Genomic DNA, 24,903 nt, shown 5'->3' on the forward strand with positions numbered 1-24,903 from the left:
TTATGATAGATAAGCATTATATTCCCACTCATTATATTCGTAAATTTTGAGGTTTATCCTTCGCTTTTAAGATCATTGAATTTGATTTTTATATAAAATAGTTATATATTAGAAAATAATATGAGTTTATGTGATATTATTTTTCAGAAGATTTCATTCTATATGCCTATGAAAAGTACTCTCAAAACTAACTTTTCCCTAATTATAATTAAATCTAGAATATTGTATTATGCTTAGTATTATTTCATTTTTCTCATTCAATTTAGAATTTACAAATGTCAAAAAATTGAGAGCTGTCACTTTTGATGAATTTCTGTTTATTACAATATAATTCTGAATACTCCAGTTAAAGAGCTTACTTTACCACAATCTCTTAAAAAAATTCACGAATTAGATCCATTTTCAATGATGGTTCAGTTGGAAAACATTTTTGTTGATAAAAATAATGCATATTTCACATCTGTAGATGGAGTTTTATTTTCCAAAAATAAAGAAGAGCTTATTCGTTTCCCTAGGGCCAAAAAGATTAAAGTTTATTATATGCCAAAAAATGTCAAAAAAATTCGAGCTCAATCTTTTTCATATCATCCAACAATTCAAACGCTCATATTCCAGAACGAAATTACTTCAATTCTTGAAGATGAATTTACTCAATCAAACAATTTGAACAGTTTTGTTTTTCCTTTAGGAATTTCTTTGTCCAGATCAATCATAGAAACTCTCAAGAATTATGAAATATCATATTTCACAAAAGAAGTTCAAACATGTGATATTCTTTATTTCAAAACCTTTTTATCATTTAATTTTTTAACTTATATTATTATTTGTAATTTCTAAAATTCATTGAGGTCAGGTAAGTGGGGCTTCCAGGCGCGTTGCGCCCTCTAGCCCCGAAGATGTTTAGTATAAATGAAGTTTTTATTCGGAAAATTGTTAGTCTTCTGGTGTGAATTCGGAGGACTCTTCTTGGATAGAGTCTTGTATTTCCTCCTCCTCTTCTTCCTCCTCCATTGCTTCTGGGAAGAAGCCTTCTTCTGGGTCGAAAACATTATATAATGTGTAATTGAATGACACATTATATCTTTCTTTGAGTTCGCTCCTGACAAAGAACTTAGTTCCAGGAATACAGAAGACTTCTGTGCGTTGGAAAAGCTGATGTCCTGTAACGAATTTGGCAATTAGAGACTTCTTTTTTCCGAATTGTTCAGGAGTTTTCATGACGACAGTAACAACATCTCCATCTGCGAGGTCTTGTTGTTGTTCGGAAAGGTAAAGAGCAATGATATGAATGGTTGCTGCGTTGAATTCGAGAAAGTCGAATTCAAATTGTGTTGTCATATAACATTCAAACCATTTTGTACAGTTGTCTCCGAACTCGTCAACGTATTCATCTTCGTCATATCCGTAACTAAGACTTGGAATTCGGCAATTCTCTTGTCGAATAACCGTTGGATGTAACGAGGAAGATTTTGACGAACTTGGTATAAAGTTCTCAACATTATAAGCTTAGTAAATGTTGGAAAATACTGAACTAAGACATCGCTAAGCTCAATTGGACTTGGAATTGTCTTAGTAATTTCAATTGAACTAGTAATTGCTTTGTTCAGAACTTCACAGAACTGAGTATTGTATGTAGCGTCTGGTTGTGTGTTTTCTTCGGCGTCTTTGAGATATTTAGAGCAAATTTGTTGAAGAATTTCTCTTAATTCGCTGTTAGACTTTTTGGTGGTTATTCTAACGGCTGTGCCAGTTCTTGGAGGTTGTGGGGCTTTGGCTTTGGTTAGCGGTTGAGAATTGTTAATGTTTGAATTGTGGTTAACAGCGTTGGCTTCCATTAGATAAAAATGAACTGTTTTTTTCGGACCACTCATAGAAAAGTTTGAGATAAACCGTTTTCGTCAACGGAGACCCCCTCTATTTTTTTATTTTATTTAATAGTTACCGTTGGAAAAAACGGTTTATCTCAAATATTGAATGAACTATAAACGTTTTTTGTTTTCTATATATACTTTTTTGTCCAACGGTAAAACTTTTTACACAACGGTTTTTGAGAGTCGTCGCCGTTGACTTTTTTGTAGAGCACTCAAAATAGTATAACTTTGTCCGGACAAGTAAGGGTCTATCGTCGCTACAGGAAAAGTTACCGGCGTTCCAAGGAAGTATACTTTGAGAAGCCTTTTCCCCCTTATAGAATGAGATAAGACGGTTATTTTACAAAACTAACAACACTTTGACCGAGTAGTTTTTTGTGCTGAACAAAAAGTGTCATATAAACATCTGTCAAAAACCGCTTTTTAACTTCACTTAAAATGCCACGTAAGCTACGTAAGAATATACGTAAGAGGAAGGGAGCATTGAAACATCCAATAGTAAAACTGACACCACAACAACAGTTGCAACAACAAATGATGAATGACCCCACTATGTTGCAACAAATGTCAAACAATCCTATGCTTTTAAAAAGCCGCAATTGGTGCACAGAGTGGAGGTTTAAGAGCGGCACTTTTAGCGAAAATGGCAGGCTATGGTGGAGCTGCAGACGGAACAGCATATAACCCTCAAAGTCAAATGAATTTGAGTTCACTCAAAAATCAAATAACAGATGTCAAAAAGTCAAACATAGACATACAGAAACAAATAAGTGAAAACGAAAAGAAACTAGAATATGACAGACACTCAAAGAAACTCAATGAGTTAAACGTAGAGAAAAAGAAGAAAGAAGAACAACTGAAAGAACTAAGTACAGAGGAATATGCGAAAAAAGTGTCAGAAAAAGCAGCAGAACTAGCAAAAATGGAACAAGATGTTATAAATTTGAAAAACCATACTACTCAATATAAAGTACTGAAAGATGAAGAGATAAAACAAAAAGCCATGAAGACATATATGGATAGCGATGAGTATAAAAAAGAAGTTGAAGCAAATGTAAAGGCAGAAAAACTTTTACAGTTGCAAAACCAAACCGTACAGTATGAAAACTTAGCACAAGAAAGTAAAAATAACGACACAGCCATGCAAAAGGCAATGAAAAGCGCAGATATTATAAAAGCTAATAATGACTGGTTAGATGCCCAAGCCAACGCTAAAGCAGCCCAACTTATAGGGTCAATAAGGACAAAAATACAAGCGGATGAAGACAGTTCAAATGAAGCTTTAATGAATGCTGACTTTAAGAATGCCTTCGAAGCTCTTCATAGTAAGGTGAAACTAGTGAACGACTTCTCATCTGGAAAGAAACTGAAGTCTGAAGGTTTCGACAAAGAGTTAAGAGAAGTAGCACAAAATATGACGAAAATAACAGATGCAGCAACGAGACAGGCAGTTCAAAGTGCCTATGACGCCGTTAGAGCAACTGTTGTGAAAAGTCAAGAAAAAGAGTTACAACAGACCAAAACAGACCTAGTAAATGCTTTCTTAAAAACGAAAAGTCAGGTAGGACATTATGCTGCAGATGGAACATATGTGCCAGCTGGTGGAACTTATATACCACCAAACCCTCCAAGAGAAGCACCTGCACCAGGACTACCTAAAACATTTACATCGTCACATGGACACAGACACAGGCATGCACCAAAACCAACACAACAACCAACAGTTCAAAATCCAGCACCACAACAACAACCAAAACCAACAGTTCAAAATCCAGCACAGCAACCAACAGTTCAAAACCCTGCACAGCAACCAACAGTTCAAAATCCAGCACCACAACAACAACCAAAACCAACAGTTCAAAATCCAGCACAGCAACCAACAGTTCAAAACCCTGCACAGCAACCAACAGTTCAAAATCCAGCACCACAACAACAACAACCAACACAGCAACCAACAGTTCAAAACCCTGCACAACAACCACCTCCACAACCAGCACAGCAACCACAAACAGAGCAAGGACATAAAAGAAGTAGAGAAAAAGGAAACCAAGAATTCTTAAAAATGCTTAAGGAAGATTATGGTTACCCAGATACTCTTGACTTTAGTGACAGATATAAAGAAGCTATTAAAAAGTTCAAGGAAGGAAATACTGACCCGAACCTATTTAGCTTTATGGTTCAGCACCAAATGGGATATAATTTCAAACCTGGAAAATACAAGCTCGCTAAGGGATATGATTTAATAGCACATCATCCAAATGACATGGATGAATTTACTCCGAGATATTTGATGTCAGAGCTAAATGATAATTCAACTCTCTTCATGAAACGCGTAAAAAATAGAGACGGAACGAAAGAAGAAAGGTTTATGAGTCCGGATGACTTAGATAGGGAACTTTTTAAAAACGGTCTCGGAATATATGAAATGCCAGCAGATGAGGTACAAGAAACTCAACAGGAAGAAGTTCAGATACAACCAGACATGGAAGAAATAGTTCAGCAACAACAGCTAGAAGAGCCTGAAGGAAACAAACAAGTCCCTCCTTTGGAAACTAACTTCACAGAACTAGATGAAGATTTGGAACAGCCGAAAAATCTTGACCCTCAACAAGAGTATGAGGTGAATATGGAATCTTTCCAAGAGTCTAAGAAAAATTCGGCTGACATAGTAGAAGAATATCGAAAAATGTTCACCGACATACAAAAGACTCCAACATCAGATGAAAATATTCAGCATAGAATGGAAGTACTGAAAGAAAATGTACGCAAATACAATAATCCTTTTTACTTACGACCATATAACGTTCAATCTTTGGCTGAACTCGGTGAAAATAAAAGGTTAAATTTCAACAAAACATATAGAAATGAAACATTGTTTAAAGTTCATTCAGAACCTAGCCAATATGGAAACAAACCTACTTTTGTTTCTGCAGACTATGGAACTACAATGAAATGGGGTCATAAAGCTAATCCGGATAGGTGGTTCATAAACTTACAACCACAATTCCAAGAAGTTGTAGACGCAATGGAAGTGAATGGTGAACCAGATATAACGGGTATTTTCAGCGCGGCTTTAATGCCATTGAAAGATATGAAAGATGCAGATATTTTGGACCAGTATGAAATGAACATGGCTGAGTATAGATCCATATTTTTCCCAAGTGAGCGGGGTATCTCTAATCCCAGCCCTATCGTCCTTCCAGTGTCAGTTTTTAATATAAAATCCAAAATTTTTTTAAAAATAAAAATTTCGAGAAATTTTTCTAGTTTTTTTTTCTTTGATTTCAATAATTCAAAATAAATTTTGGAGTAAAAAGACACTATTTAATGAAATTCATATGAGTGAATGTGGATAAATACTCTCAAAACATACAATTTATATATTTTTTCTTTATATTATCAACTAATTAGTGATAATTTTTTTGAATCAGATTTTTTTTCATTAAAAATATAATATATAACGCAATAATGATGTACACATACGCATCTACACATCAAAATATAAAGTTTGTTTTGGTCTGGGCACCCCAACCCAAAATTCTAAAAAAATTGAATAAAATTGAATACTTGGGGCTGGGATACCCAGCCCGAAACCGAATTGAATTTTTTGAATTAAAGAATATATTTACGTATTTATAATATATATGTGATGTTTATAAAAAATACTAAATTTTTGTAAAAAATTCAATTTATTCAAAACGTATATTAAGTGATCACTTCATTAGTAGAATCAGCGATCCTACTAAATGGTGAGAATGCCACTAGCTAAAAAGGGAGTCCTTGGAGCTCTTGATCTCTTGTCAGTAGAGTCCATAATGAGGCATGGCATCTACTGATTAGAGATCAGAGCAATCCTACCTTACCTTCAGGAGCTACAAAGCTCCTAATCCTTACGAAAGGGAGCTTTGGAGCTCCTGAGTCTTCATCAACAGAGTCCCAGATGGTAAATGTCCTATACTGATGAAAGATGCGAAGCACATCTTCGAACTAGGAGCTTCAAAGCTCCCTTTCCTTACGAAAGGGAGCTCTGGAGCTTCTGAAACTCCTTTTATTATCAGATAGGACAGTTTTCTTCTGAGGCTTCTCATCAAATCTAAGACTTCAGAAGAAAGCTGTCCTATCCGTGTATACTTACATTCTGATGGACTATAAGTGTACAACTTTAAGGCAGAGATTATCCGAGGCCTCTCATCAAATGAGGGACCTCGGATAATCTCTGCCTTAAGTAGTCAAATAGCTTTTCTGACTATTCAGGGACAAGAGAACAAGAGTTGGAATACTCTAAGGCAAGGTTCTTCCGAAATCTCTCATCGAATGAGAGACTTCAGAAGGACCTTGCCAAATCCTTGAACACTGATATCCTTGGAACCGAGCTAGGACCAAGGAGAAGTAGTGTACTATAGCGCACGATGGCAATCTCGGAAATACTTATATTGCCACATGCACAATATCTATTCGGCCTGACTCCTATATACAAGAAGTCAGGCAGAATAGATATTGTGCATATGATTTGCAGAACTCTCATATATATAAATTTTTGTTATCCCAAAAAGGTGACACTTTGGGTGTATCGTCCATCCCAGGGATGCAAAATTCACATCATCTTGTATCTATAGGCTGAGGGAAATATAACACCTGACGTTCTAGAACATTTATCTCAAAGAACTACACAGAACCATAGAGATAGTATATTTGGTGAAGAGTTTAGAAAGAAAGTTAGGGAGAGAGAAGGAAGAGAACCTATTGTACATGACCTTGCAAACGAAAGTTTGCAAAATGTCATAAAAACTTACTTTGCAGACAATGAACCGAGAATGGATGAATATTTAAGAAAACTCAAATGGACAGTACCAAATGAAATGTTAGTATTGAAAAACATGTTCCATGACAAAATAAAACCAACTACAGAAATAAATGACGCAAGACTGAAACATTGGGTAAAAGCTTTCCCATTCACAAAAGATATTATTGGTTACATGGAAAGAAAACCAGAATGGCTACAAAAACATATATTTGGAGACGAGCTTATTCCATATGGACAAGCTCTGTTTGAAGAGCTTGAACCGGAAACTCAGGAAAGAGTCATGCAAACAATACGCGAAGACTCAAATACAAACTATGACAAAATCTTTCTAGGATATAGGTTACCTGAGATGGGCGACCAGAGCCCAAAGGCAAAAAGGACACGTGAAATTTACAACATACTAGGTGAACATGAGGCAAAGATGCAACAACTTGAAGCAGAGGGCAAGTTACCAAAAGCGACACCAAAGAAGAAGAGTAGAACAAAGTGAAAGTAGTGAAGAAGTAACTTCATCTAGTGAAAGTAGTGGCAATGAAGGAAAAAGAAGAGTTAAAAACTCAGTCAGGAAGAAAGTAAAGCTTGGTCCGAGTGGGTTCTATTATGACACATAAATCCAACTATTCTATATTTTTACCCATATGAAATGTACGCCGCTCAGAATATAACGCCAACAGTTTTGGATGCCATGAACGGAAATGTTTCCGAATGGTATAACGAATGCGACAATGCCATTAGAAGGTCAGAAATAGTTCCTGGAACTTACGAATATACAACTGCTGTTTCTTATGGAAACGTATGTGAGTTTGGAGAAGGTTCTTCAACAACAGTAGATATTGCTTGCGACAGGTTCATATTATTTCTATTGACAACTCATTCTTATACGTGGAACAAGACATTGAAATAAAACCTTCTGCCAAGTTGTCTGACAAGAAAGGTTGCAATGGAATTTTCTATGTCGGATACCAATATGCTCCAGAAGTTTTCATGGGATATAAGATATATTCTAACTCTGACTTAGTTCAAACAGTAACATGGGCAAAACTATGAATGGTTCGCTTTGAGAAACTCAGTACAACCACAAGCTAGAGAACAAACAGACCAGTATGCAACTATTGAGAAAATAAGAAAGACTTGACCCTAACGTTCCAGGAGTTTATGTTAACCTTTCTGGTTCAGATGGAACTGCTGCCACTAAAGTAAAACTGAAACTTAGAGTTCCTTTGTCATCTTTCCTCATCTTCAGGTTTTTAAGATACTTGCCAAACTGGGCAGGAAAAATTTCTATCGAACTTACTCCAAGCAAAAATAACTTAGTCATTGCACCAACACAAGACCCATTCACTATTACAGATGTAAAGGGAAAAATCAAACGTCATTCGCCGAATTTTGCAAAGACAAAGTTGACTTAGACTTTGGTTTCTCAAACTTCAACAATGAAGTAAACTATTATTTCAATGCTGCTGGAACTGCTTGGACCCAGTTAAGTTTACATGTGAACAGTTTGAATGCAAGAGAATAGAAAGCAGACTTGCAGTCTATATGTTGGACCCAGATATTTCAAATGCTTTAGCTGCCAAATATATTGCAGTTCCACTTATGTTCCCTATACCACCAAATATCTGTCAAAGACTTTGCAGGTGAAGTTGGAAACCAAAATCCAGGAGCTGCAGGTGCAAGAACAGATATTGCTTTAACAACTGCAATGAAACATGCAGATACTATGTTTGTACTGTTCAGACGAACTATAAATGACTATTCTTGTTTCTACAACCCTGGTATTAAATATCATATAAACATAGATGGCAAATATTATCCAGAGAAGAATATCTACAGTTGAGGATATGAGAGTCATACAACTTGACATTAGATGCTATGAACTTTAACAACAACTTCACAACAACCATTAACCCTGAAATGCAAAGTTCTATTATGCCATATGTGAAAGTATGGACTCATACAGGAGGTCAAAAAACTCAATATACAAATGGAGACCGTTCAAACTTTTGGCTTGGCATTCCATTTGCTGACTCAGAAACTTTATGGGTGGTATTTCAACTGTTGGTACTGTACAAATACAATATACTGGTGACAGAGACGGTCCAGATGAATTGAAAGCAAAGAAGTTTACAAAACCAATAGCACTTTTCACGGAAGATGCTCTTTTGAAGATTCGTTCGATGAAACCTGCTGGGGCTCCTCAGATTGGCATAACGACAGCTTCCATCGAGCAGATTTTGGCAGCAGGTCAGTAAGTTGTTCTTGAACTGACTTCTCTCCGTCAAATATTGACAGTACGCCAGTTTTGACATAATATTGTATTATAAACTTTCCTTTAGTAATATCTGTAAGTTTTGAAGTTATATTTTGTCTGCTTCAAGAACTTCACCATTTCAGTTATACCAACTTTCTTTGCTTTATGAAAATATTTAGGTTCAGCAAAGACTGCTATTCTATAACATTTTCCATGTTTGTGAAAGAACTATTCTGTCAATGTATTTGTATTGTTTGTGAGTATAAACTTTGTTCTGCTTCAATTCAATAAGATATCCGAATACGTCCATCTTTTTATTCTAAGTAAAATGTCATTTCCGAAAATAGAAGCGTAAGTGTTTCAAAAGGTTTAATGGCGGTGCAGATGTGAAGTTAAATTCACCAACTCAAACAAACAGTCAAAGTGTTGTTGTCAATGTCAAAGACAGAGATGTTGAAGTGGGGAAACCATACGAAGACGAAGATGGTATAACAATTGTTCCTGTAAAAGAAAACATATCCTGAAGTTAACAGAGACTTAAGTTCTGTTGCAGATATTCGAAACGACTACCAACAACTGAAAGACAAACTTCAAACTCAGAGAAGATTTGTCAAGCTTTAAGTATAATGTTAAACTTGGTCGAACACAACCCTGTAAAAGTGAACTCATATGTCATTGCACCTCATGAAGTTTTGAAAGAACTATTGAAACTTTTGACAGAGGCAGACGATATAAACATCAAAGAAATAGAACCCGACATTAGTTGCTGTTGTTTCATATAATGTCATTGACAAGATATACGTTATGAAAGGAGGTGAAACGTTGAACTTAAAATATAGTTTCCCAGACGTTATAAAATATTTGACGACCACAAAATTTCATTAAAATTTATTTGCTAAGTAAATGGCAGAAGACATAATGGTTTATACTATTACGACTAAAAACCCTGAGTCATATAATTCTATAACAACAAACTTACAAAGTCCTCAAGGACGGTATTGTAAACTAACCTTAAACACAATGACGACTAAAGCCTGTTTTGCTCTTTTGACACCAGAAGACTTTATTGTTGTGAATGGTAAAAAATACTCCTTTGAAGATACTTACTCGGATATACCACCGACAGGTTTTGTTGACTTATTTAATACTTTAAGTACGGGTGTAACATGTGCTGCAACTAGAGCAGGTTTCATTATGTTTGGATGTCCGACTGAGTTTACTATAAACGATATGAGCTATAATACAAAACTTATTTCTGGTTTTTACTACCAACAGTTTCCTATAACAGGAAAAGGTGTCATACAAGGAATGTCTATTCCATTGACATTAAGCACACCAATCTTATATATTGTTTCAAACTTAGGTTCAAAGTGTTATTCGAATGTCGACAGAAACTATTATGACCAAAAGATACTTATGCGTATAAACAATACTTTCTCTGCTGGTTTGCCTATTGTTCATTCGAATGCAGAGTTTCAGCTTTAGTAAACTCAAACACTTTAGCAAACATAAACTTAACCTTAGTTGACGCAAACTTTGTTCCTGTAAAACTTTTATGTCCTATGTATTTGTCAATGACGGCAGAAAGTTTCGAATTGGAAGATGCAACTGGTGAAAGTATTGTATTACAAGAACAACTTCAACAACAAATAGCTCAAGAACAACAAATGCAACAAATGGAACAACAAAGTCAAGAATAAAAAAATAATATTTTTTTATTTTATAAAAATGTACAGAATAGATGTTTCAGATTTTATGACTTCCAAGCATTCAGAAATATGTGTCCATTTAGAGACTATAACAAAGCAGTCGAGAATTTGAAACGTTTAGTCATTTATGTTGACTCTGCCCCAGAATGTTATGTCATGAAAGAATGGATGTTGTCTTTAACAAACCAAGAGCAACAATAGTGTCTGAACAAGAATGTAGACAGAAACTTAAGAAATAAAAGTTGTACAAGTTGGAATGAAGATGTTAGATGCTTGGATATCTTATTGTCAAAGTTAGAAGATTTTTCAGTTCGAGTATAAAGTTCTATACACCTTCTCCAAACTTCTATTCTATCTTCACTGGATATAAATACGAACAAGTAGAATGGAAAGAAAATGTTATAGAAGCTTGGTTAGACCATGTCAAAGAAATTATATGCAATGGAAACGAAAAAGTTTATGAGTATACCTTATGTTGGTTTGCAAATATCTTACAACATCCAAGTGCTAAAAATGAAACTGCTCTCATCATAATTGGAAAACAAGGAACAGGTAAGAACACTTTCTTTACAGATATCTTATGCAAACTGTTAGAGGGCTATTCGAATCCGAATATGACAAACTTAGAAAACATCTGTGGCAAGTTTAACTCCTCAATAGAGAATATGAAACTTATAGTTTGCAATGAACTTCAAAGTATAGATACAACAAAGGTTTTGAACTCAGATGCTTTGAAGAGTCTTATAACAGACAAAGTTGGAGTTGTTGAAAGAAAGTATAAAGACCAAAGAGTTTGTGAAAATGTTGCAAACTTCGTCATGGTTTCAAACAATGCTGTTCCGATGAAGTTAGAAAGTTCTGACAGAAGATATGTAGTTGTCAGAACGTCAGAAGCTCATATGCAAGATACAGAATATTTTGACGACTTAGCAGAAACTTTGACATCTGACTTTTACAACCACTTGTTCTCATATTTCATGACATTAGATATTTCTAAGTTCAATCCAAGACAAATTCCACATACCGAAGAGAGACAAACATTGTTAGAAGCAAACAAGAGTGTATATGAACTGTTCATAGAAGAAAGCGACTTTGAGTGTTTAGATGAAAAGTCTTTATATGATGAATATAAACAATATTGTCAAGAATATGGTTATATGGCAGCTTCTAAACGTACATTCTTGGCAAATGTCAAAAGTCTTTTAGATGTTCAGAATGGTGTATATACAAAGAAAATTTTTTCTGAGTAAATTTTTAAAAAATATTTTTTTATCCGATAGAAAAGATGACGAAATATATTTCAGTAAACAAGTACATGTCAGGACTTAAAGAAGAACTAGACCCATTCACATATTTGAATGTTTACTTCTACCATTTTGAAAAGTCTTCAGTCAGCAAAGTTTGGAACATCGAACCAGTTAAGTTTGCTATTGTGACTAAAAATGGTGCGAAATTTGAAGACTTAGACATAGAAGGTTTGTTAACAGTCAAAGAAAGTTTTGACAGAAGGTTCTTAAACCTTAAAGAAGGCAAAGCATACAAACTTGTTATACCTTATGAACCAAAGAAGACAGACGACTATGAATATTATGAGTCTAAAGTTGTAGAAGTTCAAGGTAAATTGGGTAAAAAGATTTTAGAGTCTAAGCCAGTGTTTACTCCTAAAGAGGAAGAGAACATTGACATTGACCCAGAAATGTTCTAAAAATAAAATTTTATTTTTACATGTCAAATTTCTTTTTCTCTGGAACTGGTTCAGGTTCTTTCTTCTCTTCTTCTTTTTCTCTTTCTTTTCTTTCTTCTTCTTTTCTGGTGGTGAGACGTCAAATTTCTCAGAACCATATTTATGTAAAAGTTCTTTGTCCTTTAATAGCTCATCTATTCTGTTTTCTATTTCATCTTCAAGAACAGCGCATGTGTCTTCTTTGCATTCTAAGAACTTTTGTTGGACTTCATCTTTCCAATCGGCGTCATTTCTGTCAACAAGTCTGTCATTGACAAATTTTAAGACTGCTCTTTGTAATGTTTTATGGTTCTTGTCATATTCCCAGAAACAGAACTTTAGAACAAATTCACCTTTCTTGTTTACACTATGTAAGATTTTATGGTCGACAGATGTTTTGCTGTCAAAAAGTTTCTCTCGAATATAGATAGCGAAATCGCTAGACATTTTCTAAAAGATAAAAATTTTAATTTTTCTAAAAATATGTTAGAAAAAAAGTTTGCTGACATTGACAAGAAATTTGAGAATGTTTTAAACAAGAACAAGAGGAAGTTAGAAAATGCTCAGATAAAGCCTATACATGACAAGTTCTTATTTGCTCAGAATGGTATAACAGGTCTAATTGCACCACCTGGGTCGGGTAAGACTTTCACTTATCTTAAAATGGCTGCACAACAACAAGAACTAGATGAGAAGAACCCATTCTATGAGTTAGTTGTTATTTGTTCGACTTCTGGTCAATTTGACCAAACCGTCAATTCGTTCAAAGATATTATAAAGAAGTCTAAGTTAGTATGTATAAAGGATACTGAGTTGTTAGATTGGATAAAGAAGTACCAAAGAAGAGTTTTGAAGTATAATGCTATAAATGAGTATATAAATTCTAAGTTCAAAGACCCAAATGAGGAAATGCAGAGAATATTAGAGAAGAAACACTTCAGAAACAAACAGAAAGAGATAGAATACATTTCGAAGAAATTGCAATCTTACGATTGGAAGACTTACCCTCATAGATGTCTTCTTATCTTAGATGATTTCGCCTCTCATCCTTTGTTAAAGAACAGAGAACAAGATATGTGTCGAATTCTTAAGAAGCTCAGACACTTTAACATCTCAGTTGTCATTTGTGTACAGACAGCCAAGAGTTTAAGTAAGGATGTTAAAAGAATACTTACTGACATAATACTTTTCCCCGGATTGTCCGAAGACGATTTCATGGAACTTATGAAAGAGTCCATGGCAGGTAAGTTTGACAGACATGAACTATGGGAGAAGTACAAAGTCATACAAGACCCTCATACTTCTTTTAGAATTCATATCTACGCAAACAAAGTTCAAATTGTAAAAAGTCAAGCTTGAAAAATAAAGAGTTCATCTACCCTACTTGTTTGAAGTTGTCAAATACTCTGTTATTTTTTCCTTCAGTAATGTTAAGTCTTCTTTGAATGTAAGTATTGTACAACCTTTAATATCATAGTGTGTTTGAGGTAACGTATCTTGAACTATTTGTTTCACATCTTCATTTGGGGTCATTGAAATCGGTAAGTTTTCGCGATAGAACCAATTTCTGTCAGTTTTGTAAATCTTAGCAAGTCGTAAAAGCTTTTGTTTGTTTCTTCTGACTAAATGCAACATAACCATGTCACTGTCTTCCATATCAGTATAAATCATATACTTATAGTTCTTTTCCTTTCCTTTTGGTACCGAACGTGGTATTCTTTTCTGAATGACTTCATCTTTTGCATGAAGTTTCTTTTCCATCTCTTCACGTTCTGCTTTATATAGTTCATCTAACATCATGAAAATTATAACATAACGAGGTGAAGCCCCAATTGCTACAGCATTTACTAAAAGTCTATGAATATAATAACCTTTCAAACCAGGAGCCAAATTCTTGCGATTTTCGTACGGAATCTCTTCCCCCGGTTTTCCGAGGGAAGCAATCATATGAGGAAATTCTTCTAAAAGTTCTTTTGTCTGTTGGTTTTCAAACCAATGATATGCTTGCTTTGTAGAACGAAGAGCGTTCATTATACTTTGCATCTGGTACATATCGTCTTTGACCGAACGAATGAGGCGTAACTGTTTGTTATACTGTATGTACTCGTATTCTTCATTTATAGCTTCATGGACTATAACTGTTGTTGTGTTCTCTGTTGTTGACATTACTGTTTCTTATATACAGGATAAAAAAATATTTTATAAAAAACTAACTTTATTTTTTCTGTCTTAAGGAAATGTTAAAAATTCATGGTTACATATGTGAAAAGAAGTCACGAACAAATGAAGTCCATAAGATTCAGCACAAAATTCTGAATCGAATTGTGTGTCATACATGTCAAACCGTCAAGAATTGAAGGAGATACGAGGCTATAAAGATTTTGGATATTTTCTGACACACACCCTGAGGGAAAAGTGACAAAACACGACGATAGAAAAGTGACAAAATTGAGAGAAAGTTGTTCCCCGGCCAAAATGCAATCATATTGAAAAGTGACGTTTGTAAAGTTGGACGATAGGATTTCCTGAAAAAGTGCAAGACTTGTCTTGAATCAGGACAAGATTTGTCTTGAAAAAATACAAGATTTGTTCTGAAAAAATACAAGACTTGTCTTGAATCAGGACAATTGTTCTCAAATTTGAGAACTTTACAAGAAAAACTGACTAAAAAGTGCAAGTCTTGTTCTGAATCAGGACAAGATTTGTCTTGAAAAAATACAAGACTTGTTCTGAAAAAATACAAGACTTGTCTTGAATCAGGACAAAACTTTACAAAATGTAAACTTTACATAACCGTTTCTATCGTACATGATATTTAGTTGAGATTGTAAACTATCTTCATGTAAAGTATGGCGGTTTGAAACCGTCGGGAACCTTCACTTTTTTGACGAACTTTCCTCAGCAATTTTTAAATTTTGTGAAAACTCAACGGTTTGACACGTGCCATATGTCATTTTACTCAGAATTTTGTGCTGAATTCAGCAAAAATAATTTTTAGGGTAGATGGTTAGATCGAACCCGATTTCTAACCCGATTTCTACCCTCATTATTTATAACCGTTTTACATGGTAAACGTTATGAATTCGTGAGATTCTAAACAGTTTTGTAGCTTCTATTTCTTCGCTGAGGATATCAAAAATTTTAACAATGCCGAAGGTTTCTTTATACTTCTTCTTGACGTCAGATAGAAGGAAATCGTCAGCAGTTGGATAGTTTTTGTTCAGAAATGACAGCATGTCCATTTTATTTTCTACCGGCTTCTCTGCTTCTTTCTTTAAGTCTGCATAGTCGTTTCTCATACGTTCTATCTCTTTGACGGAGTAGTTATATTTCCTCATTGCTGCTTTACATTTAGAACATTGCGGATTCATTTTTGCGTTATACATTGAAATAAAACCAGCTAGAACAACCAAGGCGTCAATGGTTTTCTTTAACTCAAAGGCTGCTGGTTTTATCTGTTCATGCCATACCTTACCTCTTCTATCTTTATCTCTTATCTGCCATACACATTTTGCAACTAATGAAACAAAGTTGTCGTATGTCTTAAACTCCCCCGATTTATATATGTCAGAGATGTTCTTATATACCATGTCGCAATCTTTGTCCATAACTTTATGGTTGCAATGATATCCTAGAAACTCATAATTTACCTTTCGTATGAACTTCTTTATTTCTACTGAGTCAGTTGGTTTCACTTCTATTTCATCGAATTCAGGAATAGTGAGCTTTTGTTGTTGGATTTCAGGCAATTTGGGTAAATGGTCAATAATGTCCTGCATGTCATAAAGATATTCTTCATTTTCTTCATCCTGTGCGGTACAGTCTAAATTACTTGTTAAAAGTTCTTGCTTTATTCTTTGTATTTCTGTTTCGAAAGTAAATGAAGAAGGAATGAAGCTTTTCATCTCGACTAACATAGATGTTGGATTCATGACTAACGAGTTTGGTGCTGTTGTTTGAATTGTTGTTGTGCCGATTGTTGAAATCATATCTTTTATACAAAATAAAAAAATAAATAAAAATAAAACTAACTTTATTTTTTCTATCTTAAGGAAATTCATGAAAATTCATGAGGGTAGAAATCGGGTTAGATCTAACCATCTACCCTAAACATTATTTTTGGTGTAAATTTCATTGACTGACTGACTGACTGACGGCACAAAGTGGCTTAACGAAAACATTAATATATAAAATTCATGAAAATTCAAGACCTTTGGGTCTCGCCGCTTAGCGGCTGAGGGTAGAAATCGGGTTAGATATCGGGTTAGATCTAACCATCTACCCTAAAAATTATTTTTGCTGAATTCAGCAACAAAATGAACGAGGTCAGGATGTATGTAAATACCTTTGAATTCATTTATAACGCCCTTAGTAAGCTCATAAAATGCTTGTTTTGAGGTTGAGCCACTTTTGGCTTGACCGTATTCTTTCATCCAAAACTCAAGAATTTCCTGCATGAATTTTGTATAAAAAGCAACAGTCCGAATTCCGGCGGTTGCTATATTCTTCACAAAATGCCTTATAATACTCTTCCCAGGACTTATTTTCCAACAACTTTCTAAAGTCTTTCCTAAACTGCTGACACATATTTGTTGCATTAATGTAACCATCCTTGTCTCTACGTAAGACTTCAATACCGTTATAAGTGCCTTTTGTGAATGTTTCGCCATTAGATTTGTTCGTGAACGTTTTTGCTTCGACTGACATTACTGTTCTTACATACAAAATAAAAAAATAAATAAAAATAAAACTAACTTTATTTTTTCTGTCTTAAGGAAATTCATGAAAATTCATGAGGGTAGAAATCGGGTTAGAAATGAGGTTAGATCTAACCATCTACCGTAAACATTATTTTTTGGTCCGGAAACAACTTTCTCTCAATTGGAGCTGTAGCATACTCTTTGCGTAAGCGGTTCAGACCTTCTTCGAAGTCTTGGTCTCTCTTCGATTGAGATTGGAATTGGAATTGCTGGGGTGGAGCTTGCTGGAACAACCAAGGGTTGGGGAAGTAAGGCATAGGCTGAGGAGGGTAGTTCGGGAAGCCTTGTGGTGGGTAGTAACCTTGAGGTGGAAATTGGTAGTAATTCGGAGGTACTTGCTGGAACTGAGGTGCAGGGGCTGGTGCTTTAGGTTCCTCTGGTTTGGGAATGGACTCGGTTGGTGGTACGTCGGACATTGTCTTGAAACAGTACAAATATTGTTCTGAAGCAGTGCAAGTATTGTTCTGAAGCAGTGCAAGTATTGTTCTGAAGCAGTGCAAGTATTGTTCTGAAGCAGTGCAAGTATTGTTCTGAAAAAGTACAAGTATTGTTCTGAAAAAGTACAAGTATTGTTCTGAAACAGAAAATTTTTCTCACAAATTGAGAGCTTTTACGGGAAATTTGTTCTGAAAAAGTTCAAGTCTTGTTCTGAAAAAGTACAAGTATTGTTCTGAAACAGTACAAGTATTGTTCTGAAAAAGTACAAGACTAGTTCTGAAACAGTACAAGTATTGTTCTGAAAAAGTACAAGACTAGTTCTGAAACAGAACAATGGACAACATCGAGCCATTAGATGAGGCAATTTACCTTATAGAGATAAATGAAGTTGTTAAGCAGTACTTGGGCAAGGACAAAGCCAACAAGTCCCTCGGCTTCTGGTTGTCTGGAAGAGGTGCGCTGAAAATCGAAATTGAAACCGGAATTGTCCTACAAATACCAGAAAACACTCCTGTAGACGACATAAAGGAGATGAAGAAAGAAGCTCTTCTCAAGTTATTTGCAAAGCGCCCATGGATACAACTTCCAAACAGAGAGAGTCCAATTCCACGAATTATACAAATTCTCAGAGCACTGTTCCACTTCTCAGGACGGCCGTTCTTCATAACCTAAGAAGGCGACATCCAACCAATTCAGTAAACATCTCATTTTAACTCACTTTTTTATGTTTTTTGTGAAAGTGTCAAAAATAAATTGTTTTCATGAGTTTTCTACGATGTTAGAAAAAATGTTATTTTCTAATATCTTCACATTCAATACTTTTTCAGCACTTTTCCGTAGTTATATATGAAAGACAAATCGAGATAAAAGTCATAGTACAATGGAATAATATGTTGCACACCATTTGTTGTGAACCAAACTTGAAAGTCAGAGAAACTGTTACTAGGTGGTTCGTAGAATTTAGAAGCAAAGTCATAAAGGTCCTTACCAATACATAGAAAACTATTGTTGCTTGAACTGAAACTTGCATGACACATAACATTTTGAGGGTCAAACACGTTTCTATAAACCATCAAATCTGCTGGTGGAAGTATAATTTAAATGGACCATCTGGTGGTAATGGTTCGTTCTGGTTTAGTAACCGAAGAAATTGTGCCCAAGAACGTTTGTCTACTTCCCAAAATAAAACTCTGTATCTCTTGGAGGGTTAATTTCAATCTTTTGAAATGAAACGGTGGAGTTCATCTTGTCATATTCTAGTTTCAGATAGTATGTTCCATTTAGTAAAGAGTCGTATTTTCCTTGAAATTCCCAATAATATTTGTTCATTTGAGTTTGAAAGTCATCTAGAGTTTTCTCAAGACTTTCGTCTGAACGAACTGGAAAGATTCTCATTTCGGCAAATTTGTCTATTAGACCATCAGGACCTTCATACTGCCCATGAAAATATACTGCGAACATAAATGCGTTAGTTCTATTTGAAAACAAAACTCTTCTAAATCCTATTGCCTTTGCATCTGAAGGACTTTGAAGCCAACGAATTGGATAGTCAAACCTGTATGCTCGGGATGAAATTTCTTCATCTGAAATAGTCCTACCAGCATTTGTAAAGATATAGTCTAACGGTTTTGTATCTGCTACTTTTGTTCTTTGTTTTTCAACCTGAAGCATTTAATATATGTAAAAATATATTGTTTTAAAATGGTATGCCATATAGCTTCTTGAATTTGTTAAGAAGTATTTGAACGTATTTTCCATCTGTATCTCTAGTGTTTACATAAGCATAGCCCGCCTTAGTAAAATATACTTGTAATTTCCTATAGTTTACGCCGGTATAAAAGTAGAATGAGTCTTGTTCTTCGCTATAGTAGTAAAACTCAAACGTATGCTTGCCATAGTCTGTAATTTCAATTGTTTCATCTTCTAGTTCGTCGACAAATTCGAATACAATATCTCCAAATTTGCCTTTGTTCTTATTGTTTTCAGAACAAGTGACCCAACGTAAGTTTTCAAGTCTATTGTCGTTTCTTATATGGTTTATATGGTCTACAAAAGGTAAATTGTTAGGATTCAGTATAAAATGAGTTGCAATGACAACATGTTTAAGATAGTGTTTTCCACCCATCTTCATAATAGCATATCCGTCATTTCGCTCCCATTCGCTTAAAACTCTTTTTGTCTTTTCGTTTCTGACTTCAAATGACTCACAACAGTAAATTTCATATTTCTCATCTAACAAACAAGTTTCCTTCAACTTGAGGTTCACTAACATCGAAAGGCATGTCCATAAGACGTTCTTCTTCTAACCTCTCTAGTCTGTTTGGATAATTGGCACGTGCTGTTTCCAAATCCATTTCGTAGCGAAGACCAGACAATTTGTCATAGACTTTTATGGGTCTTCCCTTCCTATATTTAAAATTCTTCGAAACTCTCCAACCATATCTTTGTAACTCTGCTTTTATTCTAGCAGACTTTCTGTCCATTCTATATGGGGGCATTTTTATAAAAATAAAAAAATATTTTTTTCTTTACTTTACATAACCGCCTGCTGTCATAAGTCTTTGACGCCAACTCATACCAGCTAATGAAGGTTGACTTGGTTTAGTTTGGAAACTAAACTTTGGTTTTGGTTTATCTTCAGTTTTTGGTTTTTTTCTTCTATCGGTTTTTCGTCACTTTTCGGTTTCTCTGACTTTACTTCACTTGCAGAAACAGTTGTGTCGTCAACATCTTCATAAATATCATATGCCATTTGTTTTTGTTTTCCTTTCAACTTTTTGTGTTTGTTGTAAAGTTTAGAATATTTCGACTCTAAGTCAATGAGATGTTCTATAATGAACTGTTGGTCAGTGAAGTAAACTTTTCCATCTGTTGTCTCGAAAGCTCCTTCAGACTTCAATATTTTATTTGTGAGAGTCTGTTTCTTTTTTGAGATACTAGCCGTTCCATTTCTATGAAAAGTGACTTTATAGTTGGGGTTTGTATTTCCAGACCTGGCACTTTCTATTATTGAATTTTTCTCTTCATCTGTAAGTTCTTTGACAGGTTTTGACAATGGTTCTGAACTTTTTGTTTGTGGTGTCAAATCTACCGTTTCAACTTCTTCGGTCATTTCATCTCAGTAAAAATTTTAGTTTGGTTTGTTTTCAACTGGTTGTTGTTGTGGAGGTGGGATGGTTCCTTTAATAATATCATTCAGTTTCACATGCTGAGCCTGACTATATGGTATCGGTTTAAATGCTGGAAGCCGACAAATCCATCTTGAACTCATTTGTCTCAATGCTGCATTGTTCATTTCATCTCAATAAAAACTTTACATTCCCACGTTTGAGGCGGTTGAGGTTGGTTATTGTTTACCCACTGTTGTGCATGGTTATATCCTCTGTTAAAGAATCTTTCACCTTGGTCCATATAGTGTCCTGCTTGGTTATAGTAGTCATTTGCTTTGTTATCATAGTTTCCTGCTTGTCTTCCTACATTGTCCATCCATCCTTGAACTTTTCCTCTTGTTTCAGGATTTAGAATAAGATTTGTTGCATCTCGTGCTACATCCCAACCTTTCTGTACAGTTTGTATAATAGGTTGTGCTTTCTCTTTAAGTATACCTAATGTACTCAAAATCTTCCTTCCAATTCCAAATGCACCTCTGGCTATTGTTCCCACTGCGGGCAAAAATCTGGATGCAACTCCTGCTAATGCGCCAAATAAACCCATTTCTTATAGGGTAAAAATGACGAATCCGAACAAGGACCCCTATGTTTTCTAAAGCGACAAAGAAAGCACTCCTGATAAAAATCTTTAGTTCAACACCAAATGCTTGGTTTATGGATATCTTGGAAAACATTCCGATGTATGGAGAAGATGGACCACCATACTGGTTAATATTTGTTGGTCAAAACACAAGATACTGTGAAGCCATACCATTACAGTCCAAAGCTATTTTAGATATCTTAGCAGCTTTGACAATATTCGTTGACAAATACCATCCAACAAAACTGACATCTGACTGTGAAAGTTCTTTCAAATCAGATGATATTAAAAACTATCTGCATTCAAAAAATGTAAACCAATATTTCATTGTCGACCAAAACCATTCTGCTCTTGGTGTCATTGACGGTTTTATAAAAATGTTAAGAGACTTAAAACAACCACAAGGTGGTGAAGCAAATGAAATGTCATATGACGACAAATATAGACACTTCTCCCAGGCAAAGATGAGACAAGTTTTAAATATTTACAATAACCGTAAACAAAAAGGTTTGGGAAACCACTCCCCCGAAGAAATGAAAAACAACCCTGGCTTAGAGAAAGACTATATATTTAATAATTTAGTCAAAAGAGACAAACAAGAAAGAATGCCGGGCTTCAAACTTCAGAAAGGTGACAAAGTAAAAATAGAAATACCTAAACGCGACCCATATGAAAATACTATTGACTATGACAACAATGGGAACTCGACAGGTACTCACATTCGTGTTCGTAAAAATAGAAGAAAGTATACAAGAGAATATTATGAAGTTTTAGGCAAACATGGCAAAATGTACACACTGCAAGCAGAAGATAAAACTACTATTGTCAGACCTCGTTTCAAACTTGTCAAAGTTCAAGGTGGTATACTTTCAAAGACAGTTCCTAACAAATATAAGACAACTCCTGACGAATATGCTAAAGAAGTTGAAAATGACGACTAAGCATTTCTATACCATGAGTAAACTGTCATGTAAGGTGGCATGTAGTCTTTACTTTGTCCCGTTGTTTGCGTATACCCTGAAACGAAATGTGTATGGTTTCCTTCTCCCTGAGTGTCACTCCAGTAACAATTTATAGCAAACTTAACGTCATCTTTAACATCATATCCTTTACCTTTTGTCATTCCTGACCAATCCCAATATCTATGCTTATACCAACCTGCTTGAGATGTACTTAAATCTATGTAATGACTGTGTGCAGGTAAATTTTCACCTGTAATCGTTTTACTTCCACCTGTTTCCTTTGAAGAGTTTGCACAATACAAAAACCTGTCGACTATTTGTTCCCATGCACCAACAACAAACATTACTTGAGGACCTCTTGCATCCATAGATGTATAAATAGAACCTACTGGGTTCATTAAATCAAACATATGAGATATTATAGGATTGTCTCTTTTGAACTTAAAATATAGTGCAACTATTTCAGGTTTCTTCTGGTTTGTGTCAGAATATTTTTTATAATATAATCTTATGTTTTCAGGGTAGGTAAAATCTTGACTATAATATTTATTTCTGTCATCTGTATAATAATATACTATTCTCGTTTTTTCTATTGCATTATATCTTTTATATCTATAATAATCTAAATATAATGTTAGCTTTTGTTCATCTACATGTGGTGTTCTGTCGTCATCTCCATAGTCATAATAATGTGGTGCCGGAGCTGGGTCAGGCAAAGTCATATCTGCCATTTCATAAACTCTTAAATATTTCTTTTGTTCGTCTCCATATAAGTTTAAGTAGCAGTTGTTGTCTAATGGAACTTTAACTTGTGTACCATCATTCTTTTTATAGCTTACATACATTTCATTGTTATTTTTCGGAATGAGTTTATGCCGTGTACTATTTTTTAAGGACTGTACCAACTGCCATCTAAAATATTTATTTTCTTCATTGACAGAAAAGTCACCAACAATAGTTTCAATATTTTTTGTTCCTATCAAACTTTGGTATATTTAATTGACATATGTTTTATCTGCTTTATTTTCAAGGCTAACGTTTAAGTCTGTTATTTCAGAAGATGTATGTGTATGTCCAATGTCACTTTTCATGTTTAAGGTTTCTTGTAAGTTTGTAATATTTGCAATGGTATGTGTATGTCCAACGTCACTTTTCCTGTTTAAGGTTTCTTGTAAGTTTGTAATATCAGATATAGAATGTGTATGAGTCTTATTTGCTTTTGTCTCTAATGTTTCCTTAAGACTTGATATTTGGTTAATATAATGTATATGAGTCTTTTTAGAATATTCGTTTTCAGCTCTTGTCACTTCACTTGACATTTTATTGTCAACATATGTTTTGTCTGCTAGTTCAGGATGAGTATGTTCTTTTGTTGCATAAGCATTGTTAGCTCTTTCTTCTTCTGTTGCTATTGCATCGTCTACATATTCTTTGTCAGCTTTGTTGTCAACATCTGCTTTCAAAAGAAGTTCATTTATAGGTTTCTCGTTTAAAGTTCCTTTTGTTGGATTTATACAGACAGTATGGTTCTTATTGTCTTGAAACAGAAACTCATCTGTCATTGGGTTTATTGTCAGTTTTAAGTCACCCCCTTTCAATGACTCAGATATCTTAGAATAGTTTGAAAAGTTTGTTGTGTTCTTATTTAGAGCTTGCATAATGAGTTGTCGGTTGTGTTGTATTTCTCTCATAGACGCTGTTTCATTTGACATTTTTATTATAGATAAAATATGCTTCCAATAGAAAAAGAAAATTCTAGAGTTGCTACAACTAAACCATTAGATGAACTTTTTACTAATGTCGGTCAAAAGTTTGAGACAGATACCGTAAAGCATGAAGGCTATCGTTTTGACTACCCATTAAGATGGTTAAGAGACCCATCCGTCACAAAAGCTATTGGCTTTCGTAGAATGAAGTTCATTTCAGAAGCCATACATGGTTTCCCATTTACGGTCGGTTTTGAAGTTCGATACTATAACAAAGAAAAACGTATGTATGAGAAATTTGAACAAGGAAACTTTTACAAGTTAATTTGCTTATAAACTTAGAAACAACTCTTCAAGCTTTTCAAGAAAAAATAAACGATATCTATATTGAATATGCAAACCAGTTTAACATTGACGAAGGAGAATACCATCTCGATATTATTTATGACAGGAAAAATGCAACTGTTAAAATCAATAAAATAGAAGACCTTGGAGAAAACGTTTATATTTCTACAAAATATAACAACTTGGCATGGTATAGATTTATGAGGATGTTAAATCAGCCTGCAGCATATCCAGTACACCCGGACTATTATGAAGTCGAAAAACCTAATGGAACAGAGTATATAAGAATTTCCGAAAAAGTGACACCCAAAAAGTGACACTTTCAATAGGGAGTAACACTTAAAAAGTGACAATTTAAAATTCACAATAAATAAAAATAATAATTTTTTAGTCTATTAAATTATTCTTTTCTTTGAAATCCTCTAAAAATTCTTCGAAAGAGTGCGGGACAAATTTGCCAGGTGTCACTTTTTCAATAACCTTAAATTACGCTTTTCTAATTTTTTAAAATAACCTTAAATTATATTTGAAGAAATTATGTCTATGATATATGTTTTATGCTAGAATCTTGGAGTTTTCATGCA

At 34.5% G+C, this 24,903-nt stretch overlaps 14 protein-coding genes and 3 pseudogenes across 17 annotated transcripts, besides 6 other annotated features; 9 read left to right on the top strand and 8 right to left on the bottom strand.

Annotated features, from left to right (window-relative positions):
- Nucleotides 1-286: 286 nt before the first annotated feature.
- Nucleotides 287-323: a mobile genetic element.
- Nucleotides 324-1,334: 1,011 nt separating this feature from the next.
- On the bottom strand, nt 1,335-1,835 carry TVAGG3_0635450 (uncharacterized protein; the record flags this gene model as incomplete). Its single annotated transcript, XM_001286894.1, has 1 exon — nt 1,335-1,835. The coding sequence occupies one exon, from the start codon at nt 1,833-1,835 to the stop codon at nt 1,335-1,337; it is 501 nt and encodes a 166-aa protein (XP_001286895.1).
- Nucleotides 1,836-3,933: 2,098 nt separating this feature from the next.
- TVAGG3_0635460 (protein of unknown function, DUF4106 family) lies at nt 3,934-4,816 on the top strand (the record flags this gene model as incomplete). Its single annotated transcript, XM_051241017.1, has 1 exon — nt 3,934-4,816. A coding segment is annotated over one exon (883 nt), but the record flags the coding sequence as incomplete, so codon positions are not given.
- A 918-nt stretch (nt 4,817-5,734) lies between these two features.
- Nucleotides 5,735-5,911: a mobile genetic element.
- A 29-nt stretch (nt 5,912-5,940) lies between these two features.
- Nucleotides 5,941-6,011: a mobile genetic element.
- A 475-nt stretch (nt 6,012-6,486) lies between these two features.
- Nucleotides 6,487-23,548: a mobile genetic element.
- TVAGG3_0635500 (protein of unknown function, DUF4106 family) lies at nt 6,686-7,111 on the top strand (the record flags this gene model as incomplete). Its single annotated transcript, XM_001279718.2, has 1 exon — nt 6,686-7,111. A coding segment is annotated over one exon (426 nt), but the record flags the coding sequence as incomplete, so codon positions are not given.
- TVAGG3_0635510 lies at nt 10,235-10,626 on the top strand (annotated as a pseudogene). Its single transcript has one exon. A coding segment is annotated over exon 1 (392 nt).
- Nucleotides 10,655-11,438, top strand: TVAGG3_0635520 (annotated as a pseudogene). The gene has a single exon. A coding segment is annotated over exon 1 (784 nt).
- TVAGG3_0635530 (uncharacterized protein) lies at nt 11,535-11,885 on the top strand (the record flags this gene model as incomplete). Its single annotated transcript, XM_051241018.1, has 1 exon — nt 11,535-11,885. The coding sequence occupies one exon, from the start codon at nt 11,535-11,537 to the stop codon at nt 11,883-11,885; it is 351 nt and encodes a 116-aa protein (XP_051087605.1).
- Nucleotides 11,921-12,340, top strand: TVAGG3_0635540 (protein of unknown function, DUF4108 family; the record flags this gene model as incomplete). The annotated part of the gene is made up of 1 exon (XM_051241019.1): nt 11,921-12,340. One exon carries the CDS (start codon nt 11,921-11,923, stop codon nt 12,338-12,340), a length of 420 nt encoding a protein of 139 aa, XP_051087606.1.
- TVAGG3_0635550 (uncharacterized protein) lies at nt 12,357-12,757 on the bottom strand (the record flags this gene model as incomplete). Its single annotated transcript, XM_001297076.2, has 1 exon — nt 12,357-12,757. A coding segment is annotated over one exon (401 nt), but the record flags the coding sequence as incomplete, so codon positions are not given.
- Nucleotides 12,842-13,717, top strand: TVAGG3_0635560 (protein of unknown function, DUF4106 family; the record flags this gene model as incomplete). The annotated part of the gene is made up of 1 exon (XM_001297075.1): nt 12,842-13,717. The coding sequence occupies one exon, from the start codon at nt 12,842-12,844 to the stop codon at nt 13,715-13,717; it is 876 nt and encodes a 291-aa protein (XP_001297076.1).
- On the bottom strand, nt 13,734-14,524 carry TVAGG3_0635570 (annotated as a pseudogene). Its single transcript has one exon. A coding segment is annotated over exon 1 (791 nt).
- Nucleotides 15,409-16,275, bottom strand: TVAGG3_0635580 (organellar and viral DNA polymerase type B; the record flags this gene model as incomplete). Its single annotated transcript, XM_001297074.2, has 1 exon — nt 15,409-16,275. One exon carries the CDS (start codon nt 16,273-16,275, stop codon nt 15,409-15,411), a length of 867 nt encoding a protein of 288 aa, XP_001297075.1.
- On the bottom strand, nt 17,187-17,534 carry TVAGG3_0635590 (uncharacterized protein; the record flags this gene model as incomplete). The annotated part of the gene is made up of 1 exon (XM_051241020.1): nt 17,187-17,534. One exon carries the CDS (start codon nt 17,532-17,534, stop codon nt 17,187-17,189), a length of 348 nt encoding a protein of 115 aa, XP_051087607.1.
- On the top strand, nt 17,890-18,228 carry TVAGG3_0635600 (uncharacterized protein; the record flags this gene model as incomplete). The annotated part of the gene is made up of 1 exon (XM_051241021.1): nt 17,890-18,228. One exon carries the CDS (start codon nt 17,890-17,892, stop codon nt 18,226-18,228), a length of 339 nt encoding a protein of 112 aa, XP_051087608.1.
- Nucleotides 19,253-19,828, bottom strand: TVAGG3_0635610 (His-Me finger endonucleases family; the record flags this gene model as incomplete). The annotated part of the gene is made up of 1 exon (XM_051241022.1): nt 19,253-19,828. One exon carries the CDS (start codon nt 19,826-19,828, stop codon nt 19,253-19,255), a length of 576 nt encoding a protein of 191 aa, XP_051087609.1.
- TVAGG3_0635620 (uncharacterized protein) lies at nt 20,687-20,851 on the bottom strand (the record flags this gene model as incomplete). The annotated part of the gene is made up of 1 exon (XM_051241023.1): nt 20,687-20,851. One exon carries the CDS (start codon nt 20,849-20,851, stop codon nt 20,687-20,689), a length of 165 nt encoding a protein of 54 aa, XP_051087610.1.
- TVAGG3_0635630 (uncharacterized protein) lies at nt 21,405-22,247 on the top strand (the record flags this gene model as incomplete). Its single annotated transcript, XM_051241024.1, has 1 exon — nt 21,405-22,247. One exon carries the CDS (start codon nt 21,405-21,407, stop codon nt 22,245-22,247), a length of 843 nt encoding a protein of 280 aa, XP_051087611.1.
- Nucleotides 22,844-23,113, bottom strand: TVAGG3_0635640 (phage tail repeat-like family; the record flags this gene model as incomplete). Its single annotated transcript, XM_051241025.1, has 1 exon — nt 22,844-23,113. A coding segment is annotated over one exon (270 nt), but the record flags the coding sequence as incomplete, so codon positions are not given.
- A 1,046-nt stretch (nt 23,549-24,594) lies between the features above and the next one.
- Nucleotides 24,595-24,758: a mobile genetic element.
- Nucleotides 24,759-24,903: part of a mobile genetic element that runs on past the window's edge.

This window comes from Trichomonas vaginalis, chromosome III (genome assembly GCF_026262505.1).
Source record: "Trichomonas vaginalis G3 chromosome III, whole genome shotgun sequence".
Taxonomy (NCBI): Eukaryota; Parabasalia; order Trichomonadida; family Trichomonadidae; genus Trichomonas; species Trichomonas vaginalis.